At 39.1% G+C, this 13404-nt stretch overlaps 1 protein-coding gene across 1 annotated transcript; it reads left to right on the top strand.

Annotated features, from left to right (window-relative positions):
* Positions 1–5731: 5731 nt before the first annotated feature.
* On the top strand, positions 5732–10569 carry LOC136005243 (cryptic protein-like). Its single transcript, XM_065662553.1, has 6 exons — positions 5732–5979; positions 6520–6569; positions 6669–6836; positions 7719–7833; positions 7938–8047; positions 10095–10569. The coding sequence occupies exons 1-6, from the start codon at positions 5957–5959 to the stop codon at positions 10217–10219; spliced, it is 591 nt and encodes a 196-aa protein (XP_065518625.1). The 5' UTR covers positions 5732–5956; the 3' UTR covers positions 10220–10569.
* The last annotated feature ends 2835 nt before the right edge of the window (positions 10570–13404 follow it).

Genomic DNA, 13404 nt, shown 5'->3' on the forward strand with positions numbered 1-13404 from the left:
CAAATCTCATCATCTGCTTGACTCAGGAATTTGTCTTCCTACATTGGCTCAGATTTAACATGTAGCTTCATATTAAAGAAATGCCAACATCTCTGGCTAGCTTGAAGGTCAAAGGGAAGATCTATGAAGGGGATTCCCATTCACAGCAGCATGGGATATGCATCCCCATCCCTGAATTAGACTGTGGGATCACCACCTCATCTAGGACTCCTTCAGGGCTGCTATGAAATTCCTAATTTGTGTGATGCCATATAAATCCAGAATGCTTTCTGGAGTCATATTCTACTGCACCACTGTTAACAACAGGCTAAGCCATGCTGCAGTACTTCCAAAGGAAAACATCAAGGGAAACACCTGACAGCTAGTGAACCTTTGAAATGCTTCTGTCTTTGCTATTAGGGTGGATCACCTGACTGAGTGAAAATTTCACTCTAGTTTCAGCTGGCAGCACCAAACAAAACTACTGAGCAAGGTCAAAAAATGCCATTAAACTTAAGCAATTGCATTTTGTATATGGAAAAAATAGATTTTCAGATAGGTGCCTAAGGTAATTTTGCAAAAGAGATATAGCTTGTGTGCATGACTGCACTAATACAGTGTCCCCAAATGGCCCCTTTCTAAGACAGCTTTCTAAGACAAGACTTAGTGAGGTTTATGCACCCAAAAAGAGCCCATGCTTGAACCCGACATGTTGACACTTCTTCTTGAATGATGGACAAGATAGAGACACATACCTGATAGCATGTGGAAAAGTGTTCTCAGCCAAAAATGTGGTGAAGCTCAACACTACTAACTACAGAACTGCTTTCTGGCGCTCTGCAGATCCTGGGATACTTAAAAGCGTCATCTTCCCAAACTTCAAAATATGTAATTGTATGAAACTTCTTTTTCCTCAGTACTTTTTTTTGTTCAATAAAATACTAAAATTTTTTTTAAGGAGGAGAATTAAAAAAGAAATCTCAGTCTTGCAGTCTCTTGGAGTTCATGTTGATTCATTTGCCAAAGAACCCTTTCTTCAGAGGAAGATAACCAGGGTCTTCTTATCACTTCTCTTGTGCACTAGCAGATTTAACTTTTTTTTTTTCTTCTGTACAGAAGAGACATAAACTACATTCATTTTCATTACAAAACCCCTTTGTTACTGTACTGATTTTTTTCATCATGTGTAATGACTAACCAGTAGACTCAGTAAAAGGAAAAGCTACAGGATGCTGTGTTATGAGGCTGGTTTTATTCCATAAATTTAGGTCAATGTGTGATGAAGCATTATATTTTCGTACAACATCTGCATAAGGTTTCCTGTCCAAGGAACTGCTGTAACTGTTTCCATTCATTTGATAATATCACTCCCATCTTGTTTGTACTAAACTTCACTCATATGCTGTCAGAGAGATGTAGGATGACTGCCCTACTCCTCTGTATTAGCCAGTGCTAGTAGGATGAGAACATAGAAGGTGGTATCATTATCATGTGGATATATTGGCTGTGGCTTATTTCCTAGGGAAGGAAACTCCAGTTTAAATTTATGAACTGAATCCTATTTATAAATTCCACAGTCAATTTAATCTGGCATAAATCAGTTCTGCAACAGAAAGGGGCTGCCTATCAAATGGCCATGGTTCCTTATCCCTGTCTCCTACTTCTGCCAGCACTAGTGCTTATGAACCACATTAGGGAACTGATCCAGATGAAAACTAACGGGGATTTTTTGTGAGATGAGTTTTCATTCAGATAAATTCCCTGCTCCAGCTCACTCACGGCTGCACAAACAATAATGGCTGGGTAAGTGTGGCAGTATGAACAAATAGCACATGGTGTAAGACAGAGGGAGACTCATCCTTTTAACAGCAACAGCCATTTATCCTGCTTAAGTTGATCATGGACCTGTGGCATTAGTTAAACTTGAGCCAGTCTCTGTATGGATTATCTTATTTTCCTGCTTTTTACTTCCTTGAGTCAATTAGTGGCAGATTCCAAATAAATGAATGTAAACCACTCTTAGCCCAGAATAAAAAAAAGGCTGCTCGGGGCATTTATACTGCTCATTTGAAACAGTGCAGGCTCTTGTGCCTGTGTATAATCTCCCCTTCATACATACACTGAGATGAAAAGGCAACAAAAGCAACCGCTGCACAAACGTACAGGAAATTCCTGACAGTAATAAAAGTTGGTCTGACCAGCACCTGTATAGAAGGTCCTGTGACACCATGAAAATCACTCATCTGACTGCACTGGAGTTTTACATAGCCCGTAGACAGCAAAAGTGGCTGGGTAGCTGTCAGAAGCCCTAGTAGCAGTTGTAGCCAACAAAAACTTATAAATCTCAGGATGGCTAGTATTAGCTCTGTCCATCCACAATCCTTACCATTTATTTTGTTAAACACACTGAGAGCTCCCAGCCTAGAGTGCCTGGGGTCTGCCCTGTCCTCAGAGGACACTAAGTCACCAAGCCTGACAGTTTTGCTTCACTAAAATCTCTATTCCCAGGACTTCGATAAATGTCTTGGGGTGGTAGTGGTGGTGTGATTGCTTTCTATTGTTTTCCACAATATTCTGTATAACTGATTTAACTTTGCTAAATCTGATTAAAGAGCTGGCCCTACCCTAAACTGTAATTTGGGAACCTAAAGCTTCCTAGTCACTGGTCATGACTGAATAACCCCTGCTCAGGTTTTTCAACACAGTCTCCAGGAAGCCAGTGACACCCACATTTTCCTCATCCTTTTTTTTTTTTTGGTTGTTTCTTTTTTTTTTTTTTTTTTCCATTGCTACCTGCAGTCCTTAGGCACCTATTGATTCTGAATCTTTTAGAAATACTGAGTATCTACACAGGAATACAGTTGGTATGAAACACTAATATTCGCAAAACAGCTCCTATTATCCACGCTTCACCTTTCGATGTATCGGTCAACTTGCACGTTGGGAAAAGGTGCCATAAGATGTAGACTACAGACTTACAGTGCCCTGGATAAGCACAAGAGGAGTTATGTGGACTAATAAAGTAACACAACGGTTTCCTGCCACCCTTATCCATATAGGCTCCTTGACCTGCTGTCAGAACTAACAGCAGTGAAGGCCCTTAACTAATGGTTAACCATCTCCTGTGTACAAAGGGTTTGACTGAAATGCTCAGGACCAGCTCCTTGGTTGGCTCCACTCTTATCTTGAAGCTGATAAAGGGAGTTCTACTTCTACTGCAGCTCCTTGCAAATCCCTAGGCAGAAGCAATCACTTTCTGGCAGATTCTGTCAACAACAAACAGCAGAGCTTTTCCACAGTGTCACACCAATCTCACCTCTATAGGGCAGTCAGGCAACCGCAGCGTTTGAGCAATTTATGTTGTCCCCATTCCTATGTGTGCCTTGCTGGCGAGGCTATAGGGAGAAGGAAGGAAGAAATAAGGTATCACAGTGAGAAATGTTTACCAACTGCTTTACAGTTCCCCAGATTGTTAGCTCTTGCAGCTACAGGGATGACTTCTGATCTTAAACAAATTGCATAGTGTATGAAAATTGATCAGTATTTCTTTACCAGCATTCTCATTTTGAAAGTTAGGTCCAGCATAGGGCTGGGAGTCTGATACCCAGAAAAGCTCTTCAGAACTATACTGACACTGTATTTAGTAAAAAACACAGTAAGTATGATATACCTGTGTTAACTTTTCTGTTTATTTTTTCTACCTTCAATCTGTAGAAGGGGGAGAACCAACAGACAAGATGCTAAGTGGCAGCGTTTCAGCATCTGAACATTGTAAATTCAAGCCAAATTGAATTTTTTTCCCTAATACATTAACAAAAAACAGTAAACAAAAGTAACTACAGCTGTTCTTTTTAAATTCAAAATACTAACCCTGTTATGCAGTTGCTGAAAGCAAGAGCAATTAGAATTGTATGTTCTACAAGTAAACATTTTCTTATGTTGATTAAACAAACACATTTTGTAAATACATGCAAAAATGACATCTCTTTCATTTTGTGTGAAACATCTCACAATTCTAATTCAGAGCATCATCTATTGTCACGACGGTACTGAACACATATGATAGGTTTTAAGCAACTACCTAAACCTTAGCTTAGAAGTTCTTGTGAATCACAGCAGGTAGAAGCACATAGCAGAAAGTAATCTGCCTCTTCAAAATTGTTGCTTTTTAAAATATTCAAAACAAAATCTCTTCCTGGATTAACATGTTGTGATTTTTATCATAACATTCTTTCTAATAAACATTTTACCTACACGTATTAGTGTATAAGATCTTCTAGTGCTAATTTAGCTGACTTTCATGCAAACGTAGATGACAGACTCTCAATTCCAAAAACCAAGGCTCTTCAGTATACTTCTGGAACAAGAATAGCTTAATCTAAATCAGTTTAAATTAGTAACAAACATAAAACACACCATGAAACAAATTATCATGAAGCTAAAGCAGTTAGTCTACATCTACAAGAAAACATTTGAGATAGATAGATCAATTGGAGTCAATAGCTGTACCAGCATTGGGAATGCCTTATCCACTGGGACTGATGTAGTACAGCAGAGCACTCCCTGCAAACATTGCCTGTAACAGAAAGAGCCGTTTCAATCTCCAGCCGTACACTTCTATGCTCGTGTTGGAGATCAATGTCCACACATGAGACATGAAAGTACATGTCCTCAGAACACTTTCCATCTGCCTCAGTGTCAAGCAGGTTGAATTAATTTGAACAGTACTCTGTAAATTAAGCTAGTTTTTGTACCAGACTGGATAACAAGTGATCACAGATTCCAAACCGTTAGTTTAGATGGGACAAAGCTGACAACTGTCAGCCACAGACAGTTACAAACAACAGAAGATGACAATGTCTTTAGCCAGTAGAGCCATTTCTTTAGTGAAGATCCGACCCATAAGTCTGATGTGATCGTATATCTAGCCAAGATGCAACTTGTAGTAGCTTGATTTGCACTAGCATAGTGAAAGTATGACTCTTCCACATGTTCCCCCCACCCAAACAAAACAAAACAAAGCTGTATTGCTGCAGTTTCCTGTTGCAGCTTAGGTAGAAGCAATGTGGGCCAGCAGGTACAAGTAAAGCCATTTGAAAAAAGACTGTCCAGAGGTGCTTTTTTACCAATTTTTGCTGATGCTGTTGAGCCAAAGTAAAGTTGTGAGTGGCTCTAGGCCATTTCAGCATAAATCTAGCTATCTGCTGATATTGCATGGGCTCAGGCTAAGAATGCTTCACTAATGGGTCTAATCTTAATAATAGTAAATAAGTCTCAAGAGGATTTCAAGACTATTAACAGCTCTTGAGAGACAACAATCTTCTGTCAAGAACCTTGTGCTGCTTTCTGTAATACTTTTGGTAGAAATTTCTAATGCAGGCTCTAAGGAGTATCGGTGCTGCAAAGTGGGACAACTTCATAAAGTAGAAACCCCTTAGCAGAAACAAAGCATATAAGTAACGTTGAAGGGTTTTAACTTTTGTTATATACCTGCTGCAGTTTATTATATACCTTTTGCAGTTCTGAAGAGCAGTATTTTCTTTCCCACCCTGTAAGTGATGATAACAATTTTTTTTTTTTTTTTTTTTTATGTTAAGAAATAAACTGGATTTAAAATCTTCCTGGCTTGGGCTTTTTTGTGGTCGTGGGCCCTTAAGTCTCCCCCCAGCAGTAGGACCCCCCACTTCGCTCCACCCTTCAGCCATGCATGTAAATCGGGAGCTGGCCGGGGAGTCCCAGGTAGGAAAGATGGTCCGTGCCGGCCAGTGAGGGCTCAGCCAGCGGTGCAACTGGAAACTATGTCTCTTCGACGTTGTTGTAAACTGGAAAGAAAAGTTTCATCCACGCTCCTTCTCTCGTTGCCGTGCATGGTGTGAGGACTGCTGCATGCAACAGCCTTCAGTGAGGGGCTTTGGACCTCTTCCTTCTGCTCAAGCTTTCCTGGAGGATCTTAACGGGTGTTTCAGGCTGAAGAAGAATGTACTGGGGAAATCATGTTAGGTAAGGCTGCCTGAGCTGCGGACCTTCTCTAGCCAAGGATGTTTTTCCTTTTAGCAGTGCTTTTTTTGGCTGATAATCAGGGTAGGAAGCTGAAAGGAACAAATGTACCTGGAACTGCGGATGAATTGAGAGCTAACGTTTTTCTCTTGCATTTGCTGCTTTTTTGTAACTGCTGGCAACAACCGTGTTGTGGTAAAGAAATGTACATAAGGAGACATTTTTGACTGGTTGTCAACCAGCAAACGTATGGAATCTGTAGCTTTCTCGAAATAAGATTAAGCCGTATGTCCCTATTCTCTGTCCGTCCATTTCCCCTCTGTCACACTCCCAACCCGCCACCTTTTCAAGTTTAGGTATTTTTAATATGTTAACTTGAATTGCCGAATTACTGCTGGCATAAAATATGTGTATAGTCTATATTATCAATGGTTGATAAAGCTTTGAAAAATCTTCTCCCCCCCAGCCCTGCTCACCCAAGCTTTGTTTTGGTGTCTGTGCCTTATTAGCACAAATTTATTTCAGCTCTTTGTTTTTTTGTAGAATTCTTTTCACTGTGACTCTGGTCTGGCAGGCTGTCCATTTAGGAAAAGGTAAGGAAAACTTCGTGTTTTCCCCACCCCTCCGTGTGTACATTTACAGTATGCAATGCTTCCTTACAAGCTACTCTTCCGTATCTTGTACTTTTCAAGGCCGTGAAAAAGAAGATGATGTGAAAAGTCTCAATGCCACAGCACAAAAGCAGCAGCCCAAGAGCGAAGGGACTACTATAAATGCTCTCAGTGACATGAATCAGAGTTATGAGAGCAGAAAGGAGCAGAATTCCCTGGCAGTGGTACCTTTTACTGGGATTACAGAGAGTAGGTAACATTATTTCTTTAAACAACGGCATAGAATGGCTTATTAAAATATTGTATAGCAGTAATGCTTTGACTGTTGTCCCGGAAGATTCCAGCCGTTTGGTTTTCTGTGGCTGCTCATTTAAATCATTCCTGTAGCCACTTAGAAAATGGTGATAACAATTTTGGGTAGAATTGGGATCTCTTATCTAGAAAATGTGGCAATGGAAAAGAGGAAAATGTGTTAGGAATTAAGAAGGTGTTGGTCCCTTGGATTCTCAAAGGCATCTGTGAAATTAAGTCAATTTTTTAAAATTCACCATATTTCCTGACCAAAAAGATTTTAATTTTAAAAAATAAAAATAATTTAGCTGTCAGAAAGCAACAATACTAAGAGAAGAGAAACAAGAGCAGACATGTTTCCTTCCACATATATAAAGTTTTAGCTTGGTACTCAGCTCCAGAAGTCTGAGAAAGGCATGAGAAAGCTTTCCTGTCTCAAAACTGAACAACTCTTCCAATAACAAAGCTTCTTTTCTTCAAACATAAGCACCACTTCGCGGTGACAATGTGCCATTTGTTAGAGTGACTGAAACCTGCCTCTGTCAAAGTGAAATATTTCACTTGAATATATATTGCTGCTGCTACAGGTCTTGCCAGGCATTGCTTCTTGACCATCCTGTAATCCCTAGTAGTTTGCTTCTAATCCTTAACTAAACAAACTGGGTTTAACTGAACAAACACTCCTAACAGGCAGATGATTTTATTGTCTCTAAAGACAATAAAACTACATATCCTTAAGATCCTTTGGCAGCTGGAGAGACCTGAGAGAGACCAAGTGAGGAAAAGGGGAGGTTCTGAATCCCCAGGATGCTTGGTAGGCTCTGTAATTTTGTCTTGCAGGTAAAAAGCTGAATAGACATTGCTGCCAAAATGGAGGGACCTGTATCCTAGGGGCTTTCTGTGCCTGCCTAAAGCATTTCACTGGCAGATACTGTGAACATGACGAGCGGCAAAGGTAAAAAACAGACCAAAACTAGAAAGAGTGAGAGAGCTGCTCCGAATGGCTGTTTTCTGTGGTGGGATCAGGGATATACCAAATGTCTCCCTTGTTCTTGACAGCAACTGTGGCAGCATTGCCCACGGTGCCTGGGTGCTGAAGGGCTGTTGGCTGTGTCGGTGTGGATATGGTACTCTGAGCTGTCTCTCAGAAATAATGCATGATAACTGTGGTAAGGAACAACATTAAACCAATCATTTTTATTAGATCTGGAAAGGTGGGATACTCAGAGGATGCTGTATGTGCTCTATTTAGACATCTGCACTGGTCTGCTTTGCTTCAGGGAATCCATCAGTGAAACAGTAAATTATACTGCTTTTGCCTCTACAGAAAATCACAGAAAACACTTCAAGATCTTTATAATTGTGCAGTAGGAAACTCCCCCAATTTTAAATGAAAATTACAGAGATGAAAACTTTCTCTGTTCTGCAAAACCTAAAAATGTCTATGACTTCAGACTAAACCAGGACAATTTGTACAATTAAATTACATGTAAACACACAAAAAAGTTTCTTAGATAAAAGAGAAAGAACAACAGTGTGAGCTGATGTGGTAGAAATAGAAAACAGTGTCACACTAGAGAAACAAGTACTGAAAATTTGCATGTGCTTGCTATTTAACACATAAATGTCAGAAAACTAGCCTGAGCTCGAATAAAGATCTGTGTCTTAATCTTCAAAATCTTATACAGAGTTCTAAGACTGAGCACACTTCACAGAAAATGTGTAGCCATAGTCCTTATCAATGTAAAACAGTAATACCTAGTCTCCTCAAAAGCATTATATTACTTTAAGTCTTTATACATCAGCTTGTGAAAATTCCTCTATAAAAGTATGAGGATTTTTGAAAACACAGTATCAGCTAGCATAGTAACTTGAATATTGGTTTGCAGGTACTTTTCCATTGAGAACAGGCTACTGAGATCTAGACAATGTTCAATACTTCGAGATGACAAATAATAAATTTATATTTTTCTCTTCAGTGGTAAAGTTAGTGCAGAATATTTTCTGTCTTCATAGAAGGGTTTTGGGTCGGAAGGGAACTTAAAGACCATCTACTTCCAACCACCCTGAAGTGGGGCAGTTCTTTCCACTAGACCAGGTTGCTCAAAGCCCTATCCAACCTGGCCTTGGCTGGACCTTGTCCATCCATGATGTCTCAATCCCACCCTGTAATATACTTTCCTTCAGTTCTGTCAACGTCACTAGTTAGCAGGGACAGACCTAAATAGCTTCAAGATTCATTTCCACATGAGGGAACTATCCGCTTCTTTTTTCCTGACCAGATTCCTGCCTGAGTAGAAGTTTGTTCAAGTTATGACTCCCGAGTTATACCATCAACTCAGAAGTAAATATAAATTTCAAAACTTGAGCCTTTTAGGTCCCCTGGATATGTCCTAGTGTGTGATAAGCACACAAATTCAAAGTGAAATGCAAAGGAAAGGTGACATTACTATCTTTGCAACCACAGACAAAAAAACTAAACCAAAGCAAAACAAACCAACCAAACAAAAAAACAACAAAAAGACACAGTCAGAACCACTTTTGCCTTGAAGTATTCTGTATTGACTAATTATGTGTGCACCCAAAACTCTTCAGAAAAGTTAAATGCTCAGGCTCCTTGAGTGTTTACCCTTGAATAAGCCCTATTGTTTCCCATTATAGAGCAAAAATACCTAACAGGCCTTGCCATACTAGTAAAAGCACTCTACTTCTTATCACCCTTGATAGCAGCTTAACATACGCAATAAAGGTGGCAGTGAAGAGTTTTCTGCTCATCTGCTGACCAGGATCTCAGCGGCTTTCACGTGCATGTGGATGTGGCTTTCTGCTTGTGCTAATAAATCTTGCTCCTCTTGTTAAAGGAAGGGTTAAAAGGCTGCATGCAGACTTGAGCACATACCTCTTGTGAAGATCTTGCTCCTGCTTTTGCTTGGTATTTACTTTTGATTATTCTCAGATTAATGCCTGCAAGAGCTGATAAGTGCTATCAGTTGCTCCTCAAACGATCATTGATGGGACATCTATTCACATCTCTCCCTTGAGAATAGCCTCTTTGATTGGCTTTAACAGCTGATACCTTTAACTTAAGTACCTGTGAGATGTCAGAGGACTTTCAAAGTACGTTGAAAATCCTCATGTTTTAAAATTTACCTAGTTTGATCATTAACCATTTTATTATCTTGATACATATATATATATTATTTTTTTTTTTTTTAGAACTGAAATCAGAAAATGAAGAAATTACCAGCCTATTTTCTAATGGGCTAAGAATACAGCAAACAGTGTTTGCACTTGCTTGCCTGCTCATCATCCTCCTGGAGCTCTGCCGTTTGCAGTTGTGAAAATAGACAAAGAGAAATACCGTCATGATGAGTCACACAACTTTCTTCTGTGAGCTACAAAAGAGACTTTCACCTACATATTGGAGGAAGATTATGATGTACTAGTTAATGCTGAAATGCTTGGATTATTATAAATTCAGATTATATAAATATTAAGTATTTATTATTATATTTTTATTACTGCAATCAATGTCTGATCCTAACAATTCTTTAATTCTAAAATACTTTCCTTCCTGAGGAAGCAAAAAAAAACTTCAATGTTCTGTGCCTTAAGTATTGTAAATTATAGTAATTTCCCTTGTACACAGTACAACAACTTTAGCAAATAAAGCTGATTTCATTTATGAAGAGCTTTTATGTTTGGCTCTACCAATTTGTATCTACCATTTGTCGTTGCATTGTATTCTGTAACAAAACAGTAAGAAAAGAGCAGGGTAGAATGACCAATCTGAAATTCAAAGAGATAAGGAGGTTTTTAAGGGTAGATATATTTCAAACCCTAATATACAGAAGAACTCTAGAAGTTATATAGCTTTTGAGACTTTATTATTTATTATAGCTAAATTGTACGTATGCACAGTCTCAGGCAGGAAGCATATGTTTCTTAGCATATAGCTGATACTTATTTGTCTTTTTTAGGTTTATTTTATTTCACATCCTAGAAATATGAGATCTTCTATTTTTAAAACTACAGCAAAGAGCAGCCTCTTTTAACTTTTTCTAGAGGAAACTTGCCTTGATTTATATACCATTCATATATATTTCTAGGCTGTGTAATAAAATAAAAAAATTGAATGTGTAAATGCATTTGTAATGCAAGTTTATAAAACAGGAACATGGTTGGATTAAAAAAAAAGAAAACAAGGAGTGTAAAATATATCTTCATTCTCTGAATGTGGAGCTACCATGTAGAAACAATAACATTTATAATTTTGTAAGCTTCAAATAAGTTATTGATGTATAAAATCCTGAACAACTTTAAAAAGTTCAATATATTTGATTCTTAAGATTTCTTTATTCTTTCGTGCCACAAACCAAGACATCAATCCAATTAAGAAGCAGGCAAAGATGTATCGTCAATAAATGACACAATATTATGGCTGCCTTTGAATCTATGACTATTCAGTAGAAGACTTTTATAGGGAGTTATTGTGTAAAAACATATTTGTGTTAAATATTGCAAAAGATTCAGGCTGTTCCTTTACACATCCTAGACATGAGTGGAAAAAGTAAGGTTTCTCACTCTTCACATAAAATGCACTAAACCAGAAAAGTTCTTTTTCTCGTTATTTCTCACAAACTCATCTGTACCCATATGCCTTTGTTTCCCCAGACTTTGAAAAGGAAGTACCAGCTTAGGACAATTAAATATCAAAGAGAACAGCTGGAGGAAAATAGTCATGCCTTTATTTATCAGATGTTGAAATTGCAGGAGTGCCATTGTGAAAACATCTTGGCCTGCCTTAAAGAATACCTGAGAAGTCTGTAGGCAATACAGCTTGTAATGTGCTCCAAATAGGCTTTACTTTTTGAAGGAAAGCAGCAAGATATGTGGAAAGCATACAGTACGGTAAAGCTATATCTGAAGTAATACTTATTTTTCATCCCTGCAGAAAACATACAGAACCATAAAAGATTGCAATTAACAAAAGGAAAGAGTGATCTGATACAGGTTTTACAGCGCAACAGCTATTTCTGTTGCAATAACATCCACAGCCGATTTAATCAGAGAAAGCTTATCTGGAGCAACTCTTTATGTAGATGAGCTTATATGCCTGCAAGAGTCACCCTGATGGAGTCGTGTATGACTTGAAGAATTAGAGCAATTGAAAGGTCTAGCAAAGCAACATTTTCCTGCTGTACCAAAACATCAGTCCAAGGCATCTAATTAGAAGTAGGAAGGTACATTTTCTACAATTTCAAAGCACTGCATGGGAAACTTGGCATGCTGATTCTAATTAGTCAGTGTAAATCATCACTCACTCTGAATGCTAGGATTTGTAAATTTTCTCCTGTGTACTTAGAAGAAGAGATAGAAGGGGTTTGTTTGTTTGTTTTTAAGATATCAGTTCCTTTTTCTGTCTCTATCTTATGCATTCTGTGTTACTGTAAAATCTTAAAATTACAGCTTCAGGACTGTTTTACATCTATCATGCTATGACAAAACATACCCTCAGTGACAGCTGGTTGTCAAAGATGTCTATCTGGTCTTTGTGTCATGGCTCTGGAAGTTGCCCTGAGTAGACGGAACGGAGCACAGACCCTGTTGTCCTTGCACACCTCTGAAGCCGAGGCATCTACAGGAGTTGAGTTTGAGAAGAAATGTGTCTCCTTCAGTTAAAGAAAAGAAGAGGGAGAAAAAAGTAAAAGCATTCAGAAGTTGTCCCATGCATGCTCTCATCCACAAATTAAAATATAACTAGGGAGGAGGAAAACAGAAAGCACTGAGGAACAAAGGAAAGCACACAGTCACAGTCTTTGCTTAGGTTAAAACTGTCTCCGCTTTTATCTGTCTCCAGCTGTTTGCAAGAACAGATAAAGGAAAGCATAATTTTCCTCCCCTGCTACCATGTAGACCTGGCCGACTTTCTAACACTGCAATGAGAGGCACTTTGGTAAGGTTTGTTTGTAAGCAAACAGCAATGCTTGCTCTCCAGCCTCGTGCTAACTCGTGGGCCACTCTGTCAAACATGGCATGTCCCAGCAAAATAGACATCTGTTGCCACAAGTTTATGCATGTGCCATCTCTACATGCAGCCACGTTTGGACAGGAGGAAAACCCTCAAAGAGAAATATTTATCAAATGCTTCACAGGCCCCAGAGCTGTTAGATCTTTCGCTCCTCACAGTTGACTCTAAAACTAAAACAAATGGTGCAGCTCGACTGGTCTCCACAGCTTCACCCCTGCAATCACTGCAGCCTTCGCCACTCCTTTGGGGCATGCTGCTGACAAGGACCCCAGACTGGGGGAAGAAGTGTGACAGTAGGGGCTGTCTCCTTTGTGACCAAGGCCCCCCAGAGCTAGAGTCCCACAGCCTGGCACAGGTCCACAGAGAGATGCTGCTGTTGAACATGCTGCCCATTTGAAGGAAGCAGTTGGTTTTGCATAAAGGCCATGTGGGGCACCAAGGTTTCCTCATACAAATTTGAAAACCTAACTTGCAGGCACCAGATGCTGAGAAAGT

This window comes from Lathamus discolor, chromosome Z, assembly GCF_037157495.1.
Source record: "Lathamus discolor isolate bLatDis1 chromosome Z, bLatDis1.hap1, whole genome shotgun sequence".
NCBI lineage: Eukaryota > Metazoa > Chordata > Aves > Psittaciformes > Psittacidae > Lathamus > Lathamus discolor.

Coding starts and splice junctions, on each gene's coding strand:
- LOC136005243 (XM_065662553.1), top strand. CDS start 5,957: ATGTACTGGGGAAATCATGTTAG. Junction 6,837..7,718: donor TTTTACTGGGATTACAGAGA/GTAGGTAACATT, acceptor TTTGTCTTGCAG/GTAAAAAGCTGAATAGACAT. Junction 7,834..7,937: donor GAACATGACGAGCGGCAAAG/GTAAAAAACAGA, acceptor TGTTCTTGACAG/CAACTGTGGCAGCATTGCCC.